At 45.0% G+C, this 17,523-nt stretch overlaps 2 protein-coding genes across 9 annotated transcripts in view; one reads left to right on the top strand and one right to left on the bottom strand.

The window, feature by feature from the left end:
• SLC25A26 (solute carrier family 25 member 26) overlaps positions 1 to 16,443 on the bottom strand; it is a 218,353-nt gene extending 201,910 nt beyond the window's left edge. Inside the window, exons 1-2 of the mRNA XM_072127807.1 lie at positions 16,175 to 16,443; positions 4,350 to 4,425 (exon numbers count right to left, since the gene is read on the bottom strand). The gene's annotated coding sequence lies outside the window, so the exon portion shown is untranslated. The remainder of the gene's footprint in view (positions 1 to 4,349; positions 4,426 to 16,174) is intronic.
• Positions 6,188 to 17,523, top strand: part of MAGI1 (membrane associated guanylate kinase, WW and PDZ domain containing 1) — a 351,260-nt gene continuing 339,924 nt past the window's right edge. For 4 of the 8 annotated variants that reach the window (XM_072127795.1, XM_072127797.1, XM_072127801.1 and 1 more), the window contains exons 1-2: positions 6,189 to 6,302; positions 9,605 to 10,195. In XM_072127795.1, coding sequence (XP_071983896.1) covers positions 9,919 to 10,195 — 277 coding nt within the window. In that variant the 5' untranslated portion in view covers positions 6,189 to 6,302; positions 9,605 to 9,918. Of the gene's footprint in view, positions 6,303 to 9,604; positions 10,196 to 17,523 lie in introns of all 8 variants that reach the window. The other 4 variants (XM_072127798.1, XM_072127802.1, XM_072127796.1 and 1 more) reach the window with 2 other exon arrangements.

Consider the following 17,523-nt stretch of genomic DNA (forward strand, 5'->3'; position numbering starts at 1 on the left):
TTTGTGATTGTTCTTTTGTATTATATTATTACATTAGCTGCTATGAATAGTAACATATGGTGGATGTTTTACTTTCATATTGTGTCTTTCCAAATGTAAAATCCTTATATCACCTGTCTGAATAGTTACCAGGTTACAAAGCAATGGGACATCACTCAAGGGCTCCTTATAATATTTATTTGGTAATCTATATAAAGGGGTTTCCATGCTCAAGATATTGATGTCGCATTCTTATGATAAGGGTCTGACATCCTGAACACCAACAAAGTAACTATTCACTATGCCACCAGGACTAACACACAGGCCCAGATTTATTGAAGCCCCTTGCATCAGTTTTCTGTCTGACCCGATGTGACACAAATTTCTGCACATAAATGGGCGTTCCGGTGTAATATCTGACAGTGCAACACAATTATGTCAGACACTGCATGATAAATGTGTCGTCCAATGTTAAAGGTGCACCAAAAAAAGTTGGTGCACTGTCTCAGCAGTGCAGGGGGCGCCAGATTCATGAAGAACGAGTGTCACAATTCATGTATCTGGCGCCCCCTGCAAACTACACAGGTAACTGCACCTAGTACATACTGCACTGTTTTTGATAAATGTGGGCCACAGTGTCAGCAAGCACGGCTCCATTCTCTAGTGGACAAGCCAGGTAACTGCACATAGTTCATCAATATATTTTATTTTTATGGATATATGAAGCGCCATACGATCCTATACAATTATTTTGCATAGTATTTTATTCTTTTCTTTGTACTTTGTGCAAAAAAATCAATGCACAGGGATATGATGATTTGTGTAGTGAGCGCCACCTGCTGCTCATAGAATAGCAACACAATTTTGGATAAATTGTATCTTTTAAATCACATGAATATAATGAGTGAGCTGGGATGGCAATAGAAAAAGAGGTCATGCAAGTGCAAAATACATAAGACATCTAAAATACTTACCTCTACTGCTGCGGAAGTTGTTAATAAATTCATATCTCTTTAAAATTAAGTTTTACAGCAGCACATGAGAATATTACAAGGTTGTATATGCACCAATGGGCTCTCTAGTATATCACCTATGGTGTGATTAAAGGGGTTTTCCATGAATCTTAGTTCCATCGTTGCCTAAATTTTCACCATCAATTGTGGACCGAAGTTCCAATGGTGGTTCATGTGCCTTGGTTCAGCTAACGAGTGGCCTCCTGACCTGGAAAAGGGCCCCTATGGTCAATGGAAGTACCGTCCCTTGGTCCACTCATTGGCTGAAAAGAGTCCTGTGACCCCTACAGTTTTTCCAGCTGGATGCTGTCCTGAACGCCAGACACACCGGTGGAAAACGGAAAACGGGAGCTGGAATGGGTAAGTGTGATTTATTTTTTCAGATTTTCCAGATTCCCAGAAAACTCCTTAGTCCTTAGTGGAACAGCCCCTTGAAGACATCGGGGCACATTTACTTACCCGATCCTGTCGCGATCCCGCAGTGCGTTGTCTGCCGGCATTCACTAAGGTTGTGCGCCCGATATCCAGCAGGTGACGCTGCTGTGCCGAGGTCCGCCGGAGTTCACCTTCTTCGTCCCGGTGCATGTAAGTGCTGATCTTGCGACACAAATTCTTTTTTAAATTCCATGGTTTGTTCTAATCCGTCGGGTTGTCCGACGGCCCGCCCCCCATTTCTGTCATGTGAAAGCAGGCGCCGATGTGACACAATCCGATCGCGTGCGCCAAAGTCCCAGGGCAATTCGGTGCAAATCGGAAATATTTGGGAAACCCAACGAAAGTGCGGCTTTCGGACCCTTAGTAAATGAACCCCATCATCTAGATCTCCACCTATGACCCAATTTCCGAATGGTTGACCAAAGATGAAACTACTATAAGAATCCCAGTATATAAAATAAAAGTGTCTCTGGCTATCCACACAAACACTTACTGGTACAGTATATATATCCACACAAAGGTTACATTCTCCATCGACCTTTAGTCATAGACTTTCTGTGATAAACTCCTGTGACCTCACCCTGGAATCTGGCCTTGAAAAACTAGTCAGAGTTATCAGAGCCAAAGGGAGGAAGGAGCTGACCCCTGACCTGTCTGTGCCCCAAACAGGGGCCGGGAAATTAGTGTATTTCCTCATTAGTTCCATTTACAATGCCTGTTATCCCCTGCAGTCCTTCACATGTCATATCTACATCTCAGCCTTGTGCACGTATAGTGTTGGTTTTTAATAGAAAACATAAGTTATTCTAAGTCATGATTAAAGCGGGGAGGCTGCTAAAATGGGATAAAACCTTAATTTCTTGTGATGGGGTATTAATAGAGATGGGAGATTCTTTAAAAGGAACCTGTCACCTCTAAAACCCACAATAAACCTCAAACAGTACATTGTACGTAACTGTAAGTAGAATAATAATAATTCCTTTATTTATATAGCGCACACAGATTACGCAGCGCTGCACAGAACTTGCCACATCAGTCCCTGTCCCTAATGGGGCTCCCAATCTAATCAACCTACCAGTATGTTTTGGAGTGTGGGAGGAAACCGGAGGACCAGGAGGAAACCCACACAAACACGGAGAGAAGATACAAACTCTTTGCAGATGTTGACCTGGATGGGACTTGAACCCAGGTCCCCAGCGCTGCAAGGCTGTAACGCTAACCACTTAGCCACCATACCCCCTTTTATGGTATAATGATGCCAGTGTGGCTATTCTGCGTTGGTGCTTAGGCACAAAAAAGACTTATATTGCCCATCATTTTCTTCTTGCAGTCAAAAAGATGGAAGAGCTCTCGGACACAATCAGGCTTCCCCGCTTACTCACCGCAGTTTTGTCTGGTAAAATCGTCCCCTCTGCACACCCCTTGTCACAGCCCCCAGTGTCACTATAATAGGGTTTGAAAATTCTGTGTGTGGTGTGCCTGGCATTCTGGCGCCGGGTAGCTCATATGCGATTGGGCCGGGCCCCTCCCCATTGTGCTTGGATTGTGTTTTGAAACGCAATCCAGATGGAAGATGTGCACACACTCTTAGGGGGTTGGTTTTTTGAGGGCCCAGCAGCTTCAAGTTACGTCACTGCTGCTCGGTACTTGTGGTTCTACAGTTCTCACTTAATCTTGTTCCAGACTACGTTTGCAGTTTTGGTCGAGGGAATCCTGCACAGAGCAAATTATTTGGGCTGAAGTCACTAATGGACAACGGACTTAAGAATATGGTTCTCCACTGAACAGATCGCTGTACAAGAGTTAAAGAGGAAAAATCAGTAACCCCCTAGACTCTATGCCCAGTGATAGCAGGAGCACCTGAGGCTACAAATGATCCTCAGGGGCTCCTGACCACATTTCAGTGGCACCTTTTGGCTCCTGACTACATTGCTGTGGCTCCTTTTGGCTCCATCATCTGCTATTTATTCACACCTAGGTACGTTTCCTTTAAAGGGATTTTCCCATTTATCCACAGGATAGGACCTGACTATGAGACCCCCACAGATCACGAGAATGGGGGGGGGTTTGACAAGGTCCCTGCAACCTCACTCTACACCTAAACATAAATGAAAGTGACTGTTGTGATCCGAGTTAAATTCCGGAAACAGATGAAGCGATACGTGGACATACCAGCAGTATCATATCTGGGAACAATTACAACATAAAACTTGACAGTGCAGTTTTCCCATCTGTAATATCCTGACCCGGCAGACAGAGTGTTATGAGTAATAATTACTGTACGGAGTCTCCGTGTGTCTTACTACATATATGCTGCAACATGCAGGAGCATGCGACATTGCAGCTACTTCACATCTAAGGGTTGTTTGTAAGGTTTTATGTCTTTGATGTCTTATTATTGGTAGAGATTTTAAAGTAAACTTAATATTTGTGCCAACTTTTCAGAATAAGCTGCTGTGTGTGTATATGAGGAGTAACACTTGAGTTTTTCACTTAGGCTGCGGTCACACGTGGCGTTTTGAACCCGTTTTTGGGCCGTTTTTAAGCAGTCCGTTTTTTGAAAATGCTTCTGTTTTAATTGAGATAATTGGTAAAACCTGTCAAAAACGGATGCATTTTCAAAAAACAGACTGCTTAAAAACGGCCCAAAAACGGGTTCAAAACGCCACGTGTGCCGCCGGCCTTATCTGTAGTTCTCCCACCTGCATGGCCTTTTGCTAATTGCCGTGGATGGAGACTCGCTGCAATGAAGTCTACCTGGAGTACCTGGATGACTGTGTTTCCCTGACACACATAGAATCAGCAATAAGCACATTTCAGAGAAGCACTGAACTGCATTGATATGATAGTATCATAATAAATAAGGTTAGAAAAAGGCATCAGTCGATCCAGTCCAACCTAATAATGTATATGGTTACTTACTATTAGCTGCTGCGGGATGTCTGTTACCTGGTCTTTCCTTCTCTCTCACTTTGACTCTTCTTCCCCCTCCCCTCTCCTGCATTGGGGAAAATATGGATAAAATAAAGCCATTATTCTTAAATTCACTTGAAGTGATGATTTAATGAAACATTGATAAGAACCTTTCAGGAAATATTGGTCACATTTTTTTCATTTCATTTACATTGTGCTGCAATACCACATACTTCCTGCGCACGGGCGGGGGTGCTGTTTAAACTCAAAGATGCTTTTTTGTAATCTTTTTAATCATTTTAGGGCGGGGTCATACATGCGGCAATGCTAACGCACAGGGGCGGCCCTTGGCCCGATAACATAGGCATCTCCATGAAAATGAGTGTAACCGGGATCGCACCACGCATTTCATTGGAAACAGATATGTCAATGGGCCGAGGCCCCTCGCTACACTGCGCAGCGCTAGCAGCACATATATCTGCACTCTCAGGCTTTGAAATAGTTTATTTAAAGGAAATTTACCATCAAAGTCCATCCTGATAAACCAGGGACACTTACCCATAGATCCAGACACCGTGACTGTGTTATATTTGTTATCCATGGCCTCCTTCCTTCTAAAATCAACTTTTATAATTATGCTAGTCCTCGGGGTTGTTACCAAAGCCTCTCTATGCTGTAGCTTCACGGGCTGTGCTCCATCAGCACTTCCCCCTCCCACTGTGTGCTGCTACATTAAAGGAAACCTACCACTTGAAGAGGGTGAGCTGGTGCCGGAGCTTATTTTTGTTAGTGTTTTAAACCGCAGTATCGCGGTTTTATGGCCGAAGCTGCTTCGGCGCAGGGAGGTACACGCTCGGCGCACCATGCGCGCGACCGTGCACCCGGCTACATAGGAAGTGAATGAGAGCCGCGCGCATGGTGCGCCAAGCACGTACCTCCCTGCGCCGAAGCAGCTTCGGCCATAAAGTTTAAAAAGTGTTTTAAACTGCGATACTGCGGTTTAAAACACTAATAAAAGTAAGCTCCGGCACCAGCTCACCCTGAGCTGGTGCTCGGTAGTTCCCCCTTATACCTGCCACTTCAAGTGGTAGGTTTCCTTTAAGAATGGAATAGCAAAACAGTCTGTGAAAAAACAGAGCAAAGTTTGACTTGATTTTTTAAAATTATGCTTCATTAGCATTACAGGCGGTCCCCTACTTAAGGACACCCGACTTACAGACAACCCATAGTTACAGACTGACCCCTCTGCCCCATGTGACCTCTGGTGAAGCTCTCTGGATGCTTTACTATAGTCCCAGACTGCAATGATCAGCTGTAAGATGTCTGTAATGAAGCTTTATTGATAATTCTTGGTCCAATTACACCAAAAATGTTGAAACTCCAATTGTCACTGGGGCAAAAGAAAAAAAAATGTCTAGAACTTCCATTATAAAATATACAGTTTCGACTTACATACAAATTCAACTTAAGAACAAACCTCCAGACCCTATCTTGTATGTAACCCGGGGACTGCCTGTATTTTAAAAGTTGATGTTAGAAGGAAGGAGGCCAAAGATAACAAATATAAGAAGATTATCACAGTCACTGTGTCTGGATCTATGCGAGTAATGTTTAACATGATGGATTCTGATGGTAGATTTCCTTTCATGCTCCCTATGGGATCAGTAATATAGCAATTACATATCCAGGAAGAAGTAACAGGGAGGGAACTGTTAGTACGGTCAGGTGCAGGCTATGTCATCATGTCATGTGGCTGGAGTTAGCTTGGTAGTTTGTCTCCTGGAGACGATACAGTGTAAACATTATACGATTGTAGGCTTCCGCCATTGTGTTCTCCGTTCAGTATAAAGTCAGTCATCGCTGAAATGTTATGAATCTCCAACGTTGCGTCGCAGGATTGCAGATGGTGTAAAGTTACTCGGCTGAGACAATAGACAGGACTGTGAACTTACAACACTTCTGGTATGAAAGCACTGCATCGTTCATAGGAGTCTTTAATGTGGCACGTATACTTGGCGTTAACCCTTTTAGTAGAGAAATCAGAGGTGACATGTTATAGGGGTGTTATTCTGAATTTGGAAGTGCAATCTCCTCCCAGCACAAACTTTTTGTATTTTTAACATTTTTAGCTTTTTTTACTCTTGCAAAGTGAAGGCTTATGATAGGAAGCACAGACAATGGGGCTCATTTACTAAGGGTCCACAGAGTGCATTATTCAACGGGTTTCCCGGCGATTTCCGAGTTGCGCCACATTTAACAGGGGATTTTGGCGCACGTGATTGGATTTTAGCGCATAGGCGCCAGCTTTCACGCGACACAAATCAGGGGCGATCCGACGGATTCGGACCTCGTGCGGGATTTAGGCTGGTGCCACACGCAACGCTTTGTCTGCGTTTGAAAATGCAAACGCAGACAAAGTTGCACCCACCGAGCCGCGGCCCGATCGCATCGGCGTTTCTATGGAAACGCCTGCAATCAGGAATGAGCCGCAGGTGTTTTGCGTTAATTTAATGTAAAACACCGGTGGCTCGTTCCGGATCGCTGTTTTTTCCGTAGAAACGCTGATGCGATCAGGCCGCGGCCCGCCCCGGTGGGTGCGGCTTTGTCTGCGTTTTCAAACGCAGACAAAGCGGTGCGTGTGGCACCAGCCTTAACATCGGAAATTGTGTCACAAGACACGCACTTACAAGCACCGGGAAGAAGAAGGTGAACTCCGGCGGACATCGGCGGGCAGCGACAGATGCAGGAAATTGGGCGCACGAGCTACACGATCTTGTTGTGATTTGTCGGACCGTCTAGATCGGGGATGGCAACAGGACCGAGTAAGTAAATTTGCCCCAATACGTGTTATTGGTGGAAGACACCAGCGGAGTCAAAATGCAATGCAAAAACAAAACTACACAGATACAAACACATGGGGCTGCGTTTCGTGTTTTTCATGTTTTGCATCACTTTGACACTTGACAGTGAAAAAAAGCCATAGGAGACATAGCTCAGGCTGCACGGTGTATGTCACCTCTAAGATATGTACATAAAGTGAATATTATAGATGTAGGGCTGTGATTGAGGCTCTGGTCACAGATTCATGTCATACATCCCGCTAAAACTACCATTATAAGTCACTGGGATTTGTCAGGCACCACAGGACTTTGAGGGTGATGGCGTTTTGAACACGTTTTTGGCCCGTTTTTAAGCAGTCCGTCAAAACACCCATGCGTTTTTGACCAGTTTGAATTAAGATAATTGGTCAAACCTGTCAAAAACGGATGTGTTTTCAAAAAAACGCATGCGTTTTTCAAAACTGTCCAAAAACGTGTTCAAAACGCCACGTATGCCACTACCCTTAGGGCCACATTTATCTTAGTCTGATGCATGCTTTTTGGTGAGTTGCAAAAGTAAAGCATGATGAGATTTTAACGCACCTTAAAATAATGCTGATGTGTGCGTGAAAAAAAATGCAAGTCTGACAAAACCCATTGGGGCACATTTACTTACCTGGATGTGGCCGGGATTCACTAAGGTCCGTGCTCCGATATCCACTAGGTGTCGCTGCTGCGCCGAGGTCCGCTGGAGTTCACCTTGTATTTCTTGGTGCAGGTAAGTGCGTGTCAAGTGACACTTTTTTCAAAATACTGCGGTTTTTCCGAATCCGGCGGGTTTTACGACGGCTACGCCCCCCCCTGATTTCTGTTGCACGCAACCCGGCGCCGAAATCCAATGGCATGCGCCAAAATCCCGGAGGAATTCGGCCCAAATCGGAAATCGGCGGGATACCCGACGGAATCACGCGCTTCGGACCCTTAGTAAATGAGCATCATTGAGTAAAATGGGTCACAGTGCAATACGTGTTCGGATGTCATAAACACAAGCAGAACACGTGTGAAAGGGGCCTTACTGTCCATCATAGGAATTCTGTCCAGACTGACCCAGAATTCCTTTTTCATAAAATATCCCATAGCTCAGCTTCCCTCCAGCGTATCCAGCCCTCAGCTAGGGAAGCAGTAATCACCTGAGGCCGTGTTTTGAGATGGTAACCACATGTTGGGGTAACATTCTGTTTCCTTCGTGTTTAGCACAATGTTACCTCAGCTGGTGATCACAGTTAAAGCCGTTGGATTGCTTCTATAAACGAACTGTGTGAACGCAGGCCTGACAGCTCACTTATAAGGATTGTATTTTGTGATGTCAACACTTTTGATCAGACTATTGAAAATGAACCAATAGTCAGAAGACTTTTAGAATTTTTTTTTTCAATTATATTAATATAAAGGGTTTTTCAGCCAAAACAAATATACTAAAAACAAATCATATCCTCTAAAGCAAAGGTGCCCGAGTCCCCCAGAGTGTACATTTATTATGCTCAAAGTTCAGAAAATCTTAAAGTTGTTGTAGTAAGTTTGCATGGTATCCCCTATCCTCTGCCCAAGCTGATTGTCAGGTTCCAACTGCTGAAAACGAGAACAGGACCCCCAACAATTAGGAGAATGGGGACCCTATTCTCACTAATGGGTGGAGTGGCAAGTGCCTGTGTCCTGCCACTCCATTCAATACTATGGGTGTGTCAGAAATTGCCTAAACCAGCTACAAGATAGTTGATATTGTAAGTGCAGGGACCCCCAGAATTCATAAGAACGAAGGTCCCTTCCCCTATTTTAAGCACTTGTTATTTTTATCACATATTTCATATATTATGTTATATATGTATTTATTATTATATCACTGTTATTAAATATTCATTATTATTATTATATTCAGATTGTTATTATATCTATCACATTAGTCATGTTTATTTTATATACCTGCTTACAACAATCCATAATCTTTCCAAGGCAGATCCGCCTTCCAAGAGCTTCTGCAGCAGCAATTTCTTTTCTTTCCCCTCTCTCAATCTCCAGTGAATTAGAATTTAGTGAATCAATCAGCCTGAGGCAATGTCCTGTGTATGTATTAATCATAATAATTTATCCAGGAGCTGTTAATTTTTCAGCTTTAGCTTTAGAGCATGAATCACTTTGATCAATGAGTCCCTATCATTGTAGTAAAAGGTCAATATAAACTCTGTACCTCCTCCCCCCCTACTCTGTGCACCCCTGTGCTGCTGCTGCTCCAGGACCTGCTAGGGGAGGGAAGGGTGCTGCTGCTTCTGCTCTTGTGTGTGTAAATGGGGAGGGAGATGTGGGAGCCGGTGCGCATGCGTGTGAGTTCCCATTGCTCTGTATGGATCATTGGGACAGGATGGAATGAACCTTTGTATCTCTTTAAAGGAGCCGCAGCAGAGAGTGAGGAAATAGCTGCAGCAAGTCTCTTCCTATCTGCCTGCACAGGATCTGGGAAAGTTTTCTGCTATGGAATAACAGGATGGCTTGGAAGTGGAGGGGGATCGCTGGATAAAGGAGCTGCTCCTGGGGATCTGGATACAAAGTTGCAGCCGCAAAGGATCTGGATACAAAGTTGCAGCAGGGATGACCTGAAGGTGGATCTGTCACCTGGAAAAAGTTCTTCTCTCGATGCCTGGGCTTCCTATGGTGACTGTGTGTTGTGAGAAGGTCAGAACCACCAGCTGCTGCTGCTGATCACTATGGCCAAAGTGATCCAGAAGAAGAACCACTGGACCAGCAGGGTGCACCAGTGCACGGTGGTCCCGGGCCCCGGGGGGCTGCCGCTACTGGGGGGCGCCGAGTATGGAGAGTTCCTCTATTTGGGGGAGGTGGAGGACCCTGGAGATGGGAAGCTACAGGAGGGGGAGCTGCTGCTGGAGGTGGCCGGGGTCCCGGTGTCAGGATTACCCAGATACGACGTGCAGGACATGGTGAGGGGCTGCGGGGAGCAGGTCCCCGTCACAGCTGTCAGGCAAGGTAAGTGGGACACCCCTGAACCCCAACTGTTGTATGGCTTATCCCCCTTATGCTAATATATAGCAGAGCTGAGTTTGTCATTTAAAGGGACATACCCTTTAATGCCTAATAATGAGATCATGAGGGTCCCTTGCTGACCCAGAGTACAGAGGTGAATAATGAGGGGCTAAAAGGTAAGTGGGACACCCCTGAACCCCAGCTGTTTATTCTGCTGTAACTGTTGTATGATGCAGTCTCTTCTACTGATATAACAGAGGGGGAGGGGGTCCCTTACTGACCTGTGTAAGGTCCCATTGACATCTGTCAGGCAAGGTAGGTGGGACACCCTACTGTGCACCTACTGTATATGGTGACCGAAGGGGTCTGGATGTGTTCCACTGTATTATAACATAGCAGCACTGAGCTTTTCATTTAAAGGGACATTCCCTTGCCTGATGATAGGACCATGGTGGTCCCTTTGTCCTGAACAGAGAGGTGCATGGTAATCATACTAGGTGAGGAGTTGTAGGGAACAGGTCACAGCTGTCAGGTAAGTTAGACAGGACTACTATCCCAACTATGTGCAGCATAACGCAGCTACTGTAAGAGTTTGTAATTTAAAGGAACACACTCTGCCTAATAAAAAGAAAATTGTAGACCCTTCTTGACCATGAATGTAGAGGTGCATGGTAATCCTCCATGGTGAGGAGCTATAGGGAGCAGGTCCACATCACAGCTGTCAAGATATGAAGGGGAACCCTGACTTTTATGGGTAATTTCCCTCATTCTACTGTAGCATAACTGAGTTCAACATTTAAAGGGATATTCACCTTTACTGATCCTGAGCATGCATGCATACCTGGTCATTCACCTTTAAAGACAATGTAAAATTTGTAGCTAAGCGGGGGTAATAATACTACTTATAATCTGTATTGATATAGGGCCAATATATTCTGCAGCGCTTCGCAGCCTAGGGAGTACAAATATAGACAGAAACAAAGTACCAACTTAATCAGCTAAATCATACAGTAGGACCGAGGGCTCTGTTCACAAGAGCTTACAGTCTACAGATAGTAACGGGTGACTAAATCGGATTGGATAGTGTATATTTGTAAGAATTATACTGCAATGTCTTTGTGGGAAAGCTCATTCTGCATTGGGTTCACATAAGGAAGTAGGTTTACCTGCAGTGCTATCTCATTGTATTGTGCTCGTAGGGCTGACAAAACTTTTTAGGTATGTGTCATTGTGGGACCTGATTGTAAACAGGTCTTAAAATTAGCTGTCATGACAGCCACTCTGTATCTGTAATGTGAGAGGACATGGGTCTTCCAATCATATAACAGGGAAATCCTAGCCTAGGAAACCCCCATTACTATCTATTACTACAAGTACTTGCCCTTTAAATAACAAACCCAGCTCTGTTATGTACAGTAATGTTGTGCACACAGCCACATTGTGGTGATGTCTTTGTTGGAGACGTTTGGATGCTTGATGTTGGTGTATATTGAGTAGTAGTAGTCATCAGTTTTATTCTCTTCTGCCTTGTGGATGATGGCAGTGTGCTCAGCACTGTACCACGATAAAAATATCTTTCCCGCCGCACATTCCGCACATTGCAAAAGAGATAACACTTGCAGGTGAGATATGCACATGTTGGGTGAAATGTGACAAGGACCGGAGCAGGCGGCTGCATCAGCAGGATGGATGATTACATGGCTGCCATTCCTCTGGGAAATAGATTGTGTTTGCTGCACTGGATTATTTCTACACTTATATGGTGCAAGTATAATATATCTCTTTAACAAGGAAATAAATTTCTCATGGATCATTAAATGAACTGTTTTTAATTTTTCTTCTGGTTTGTGGAAAGTGGATGATGAAAGTATTGATAGTGAGCTTCCTTTGAGTCCGGAACAACAAAGCGCACTGTGTATGTCCTAATAACTGGGCCACGTGGACTTTGACGTGGGATTGTTACTTTTCCTGGAGTTCTACAGAAAGTTTACATGGGGTTTTCTGACATTTGGAAAACCATTGATGGGGCGACTTTTGTAGAGTCCCTCTTTTATTTTAGACAGGACTACCTGTCCCATCATGGTGGAAGTGACATGTCTTGTATGTTATGGCAATTTTGGTCACTCAGACGTGATGTCCAATACATAATGTTGATGATGTCATCACTTCCAGTGCCAAAGCATAGCCTGAGATCATAGGTCTGCTACTGGAGCTTTAATACAATTGCTTTGTCCTCAGGGAATGTTAGGAAATCCCTTTAATTTCAACACATATCCACAGGCCCTTTAAGGGTACATTGATGTCATAGGGAGGGTATCCACTGCTACTAAGCAGAGAGTAGAGCTGCTAATATAGACTAGATCTAGATCCATGCATCTCTTCTTCTCTATCGACAAGATGATTTCGAGGAGTCTGACCACTTGGACCCCAATAATCACTGGAACAGGGGTCCACAAGTCCTCAGTGTAAATGGGGCAGTAATCCTATGAGATGAAAGGTTGAGTGCACCGCTACAAAATTGCTGCTCCATTCATTTAGAAGATTTGGGACCTCTGTTGTTAAGATTACTAGGGGTTTCAGGAGTCTGACCCCAGATAATCAACCTTTTTGGCATCATGGGCAAAGTTGGAGAATCTTTTTATGTTATAGAAAAGTTATAATTATAAGTCAAATATTCAACAACAGGTATTTTCACGTGTTGTGTATTTGTACCCGTCTTATTACTAAACATTTTGTCATTTGCTGCCCTGCCTCTAGGGGATGCTATTGTTTATAGGGTTCTAATGTACAAACTTCTCCAAAGCTGTGACCCAGAGCCAGCTGTAGGCCTCTAACACGGCAGAACGTGATCTCCCACCTTGCCCTGGCGGTAACGTTTTTTGTGTCAATATTTGTTCCTCTGCATGTTATGGACGGAGTTCACCTGTAACGTCCACCCATGGAGTATGAGTCATGCTGAGTATTTTGTCAGCCTTGGGGACATCCAGATTAGGCCTGTGTGTCACTACTAAAATAACTAAAGATAAATAAGGGCCTATATAGAAAAACTGGTTCCAAGAGCTTGCACTCAGTCCCTGCGCTGATCATGAAACCGGTTTGTGCTGTACAGCATTGTTACATGGTCAGTGGCGGCGACATGTTAAGGGGACGCAGAGATGTTTACATTCCTTTTTAATTGTGTACGTAAAGACCTGACATCATTGCATTGTTTTTGTTACCAGCGTTCCTTTCTCATACTATACCCAGCCCATGACAAGACAGATGTGGCCCCTTAGGAGAGCGATATGCTCCACAAATACCCTGTGCTATACACTATGGGTTGCCATATTGAAAGTGTATTTCTTACCTAAACCAATGCAGCTTTCTATTTTGGACAATTTCATAACTATACCCCAAAGTGTCATTTTTGCTTATAACAATCAATAATAATAGGCCAGAACTTAAAATAAAAGCTGCTCTATGATTAGTTGATATGGGCAACAAGGACAAATTTTCGCATACAAAGCGTAATAAAGCATGGTGGGCTAAATCAATATACAGGCAGTTACGTTCTTTAGTTTCTTTGGGTTTGTTCTTAAGTTAAATTTCTATGTAAGTGGAAACTGTATATTTTATAATGGTAGCTTAGAAAAGATGTTTTTGTCCCAGTGACAATTGGATTTTCACAATTTTTTGCTGTAATGGGACCAAGAATTATCAAAAAAGCTTCATTATAGCAACCTTACAGCTGATCATTGCAGCCTGGGACTACAGTAACATCCCGAGACAGGGGCGTAACTTGAGGGGGTGCAGAGGTTGCGGACACACTCGGGCCCAAGAGGTTTAGGGGGCCCTTATGGTGTCACTTTACCAGATGAGAAGACTGTTACTATATACCATACATTATAGTTGGGCCTGGCACAGACTTTGCACTGAGGCCCATCAGCTTCTAGTTACGCCACTGTCCAGAGAGCTTCACCAGAGGTCAAAGTGGGCAGAGGGGTCTGTCTGTAAGTCAGGTCTCCTGTACTGCACCTGTACTGCACTTATATATATCTTATATACCGTATATACTTGAGTATAAGCCGATCCGAGTATAAGCCGAGGCCACTATTTTACCACAAAATACTGGGAAAACCTATTGACTCGAGTATAAGCCGAGGGTGGGAAATGCATTGGTCACAGCCTCCCCAGTATATAGCCAGCCAGGCTCTGCCCCAGTGTATATAGCCTGCCAGCCCCTGCCACAGTGTATATAGCCAGCCAGCCCCTGCCCCAGTGTATATAGCCAGCCAGACCCTGCCCCAGTGTATATAGCCAGCCAGACCCTGCCCCAGTGTATATAGCCAGCCAGACCCTGCCCCAGTGTATATAGCCTGCCAGACCCTGCCCCAGTGTATATAGCCTGCCAGACCCTGCCCCAGTGTATATAGCCTGCCAGACCCTGCCCCAGTGTATATAGCCTGCCAGACCCTGCCCCAGTGTATATAGCCTGCCAGACCCTGCCCCAGTGTATATAGCCTGCCAGACCCTGCCCCAGTGTATATAGCCTGCCGCACCCTGCCCCAGTGTATATAGCCTGCCGCCGCTGCCAGACAGATCGCACAGAAGATATACAGGGGTCACCGGAAAAGTGAGTTTAGATATATTTATTTTATTGACTCGAGTATAAGCCGAGTTTGGGTTTTTCAGCACATTTTTGTGCTGAAAAACTAGGCTTATACTCGAGTATATAGGGTATATCTGAAATAAATATTAGAAAATCGAGTTGTGTCATAAGTGTGGTCCCCAAGATTGGCGCAACATAGACCCCCAAATTTTCATAATTCAGTAGTGTTTCTACTGCCACCACAGCAAAAGACTACCGAAAGATACATTTCGCATTCAGGTTCCGTTTTTTCCATTGTAATTTTGAGTCATATTTTAGATTCGGGATTTGGTGTCTTTACTTTGCATTTCATCCATTGCGTTTTCTAAGGTCTGCATTTGGGAGGTGCGTTTTTTATAGATTTTTTAAAAGGGTCTGCAACCACATGCAAAAAAAAAACAGCTGATAGAACACACATTCAAAGCAAGGTCCAAAATCCAGCAAGCCAACGCATGTTTTCTAATACCAAGAGAAACAGATGTACTGAATTAACGCACAATTAGGCCGCGGTCACACATACCGCTAGATGTCCGTTCCTAACGCGACGCTAGCGCACAGGGGGAGGTCCTCAGCCCTAACGCACATGCGTTTCCAGAGAAACGCATGCGATCAGCTGAACAATCGCATGCGTTTCCCTGGAAACGCATGTGCGTTCGGGCCGAGGACCTCCCCCTGTGCGCTAGCGTCGCGTTATGACGGACGCTTAGCGGTACGCGGACCGCGGCCTAAGCATCGTGCTCTGAAAACGCAGCCAAATATTTAAGGCTGCGGTCACACGTGGTGTTTTGAACGCGTTTTTGGCCCCTTTTTTAAGCAGTCCGTCAAAAAACGCATGCGTTAAAAAACACGTGTGGCCACAGCCTAAAAAGCTCAATAACTGCAGCTTGTTTCAGTCTCATTCACTTTGCTGCCATTATACATCACGTACAACGCAGCTGAAATCCACTGTGAAAGGCTGCAATGATTCACGGCTCTGACTGTACATGGTTTTACCACAAATTGCCATGGTTTTACATCATAGTTTTGACAAAATGTCTCAAAAATTCACCACAAGTGTAAGTTTACCCAGGACAGTACATAATATCATACAGATTCCTGTCACGAAAAATTAACGTATGTGACTGAATTTTGCAGGTTCTCGAGATATCACATTATGTGTTGGTGAAATTTGTAAAATCTGCACACTATGAATTTATTCACTGCAAATGACATTTGTATAAATGTCACCTATTTCCTTTGCAGGCCTGAAAATCTGCAGCATATACATCTCTTCTGGTCAAACCTGAACTATGTCTATGTCTATAGGTTGTATACAAAGGTTTACCTCATGATATTTGACAAATGAAACCTCTTACCGCTTCCTAGTTGAAGATTATTCCTGTCAGATCTGTTTCTCTGATGTGCAGTCAAAATGGCTACCACGTGAGGGGATGATGCCAGACCCATATATACCTGCTGTGCTGTGGCACTAGGTCTTAAAACTACTGTGTGGTTGCGCTAGGCCTTATACCTGCTGTGTGGTCTTGATAGGCCGTAGGGTGCGTTTACATGTTCGTTTTTCAGTTTTTGATGTCCAAACCAGGAGTGGAGTGAAAAAGAGGAGGAGCTACTGTGTGGTGGTGTTAGGCCTTAGACCCGCTGTGTGGTGGTGCTAGGCCATAGACCCGCTGTGTGGTGGTGCTAGGCCATAGACCCGCTGTGTGGTGGTGCTAGGCCATAGACCCACTGTGTGGTGGTGTTAGGCCTTAGACCCGCTGTGTGATGGTGCTAGGCCTTATAACTACTGTGTGGTGGTGCTATCCTTAGACCCACTGTGTGATGGTGGTAGGGCTTAGACCCGCTGTGTGGTGGTGCTAGGCCTTATAACTACTGTGTGGTGGTGCTAGGCCTTATAACTACTGTGTGGTGGTGCTATCCTTAGACCCACTGTGTGATGGTGGTAGGGCTTAGACCCGCTGTGTGGTGGTGCTAGGCCTTAGACCTGCTGTGTGGTGGTGCTAGGCCTTATAACTACTGTGTGGTGGTGCTATCCTTAGACCCACTGTGTGATGGTGGTAGGGCTTAGACCCGCTGTGTGGTGGTGCTAGGCCATAGACCCGCTGTGTGGTGGTGCTAGGCCATAGACCCACTGTGTGGTGGTGCTAGGCCTTAGACCTGCTGTGTGGTGGTGCTAGGCCTTAGACCTGCTGTGTGGTGGTGCTAGGCCTTATAACTACTGTGTGGTGGTGCTATCCTTAGACCCACTGTGTGATGGTGGTAGGGCTTAGACCCGCTGTGTGGTGGTGCTAGGCCTTATAACTACTGTGTGATGATGCTAGGCCTTATAACTACTGTGTGGTGGTGCTATCCTTAGACCCACTGTGTGATGGTGGTAGGGCTTAGACCCGCTGTGTGGTGGTGCTAGGCCTTAGACCTGCTGTGTGGTGGTGCTAGGCCTTAGACCTGCTGTGTGGTGGTGCTAGGCCTTAGACCTGCTGTGTGGTGGTTCTAGGCCTTAGACCTACTGTGTGGTGGTGCTAGGCCTTATAACTACTGTGTGGTGGTGCTAGGCCGTAGGCCCACTGTGTGGTGGTGCTAGGCCTTATAACTACTGGGTGGTGGTGCTAGGCCGTAGGCCCACTGTGTGGTGGTGCTAGGCCTTATAACTACTGTGTGGTGGTGCTAGGCCTTATAACTACTGTGTGGTGGTGAGAGGCCTTATAAC

The sequence above is a fragment of the Engystomops pustulosus genome, chromosome 10 (assembly GCF_040894005.1).
Source record: "Engystomops pustulosus chromosome 10, aEngPut4.maternal, whole genome shotgun sequence".
Classification (NCBI taxonomy): domain Eukaryota; kingdom Metazoa; phylum Chordata; class Amphibia; order Anura; family Leptodactylidae; genus Engystomops; species Engystomops pustulosus.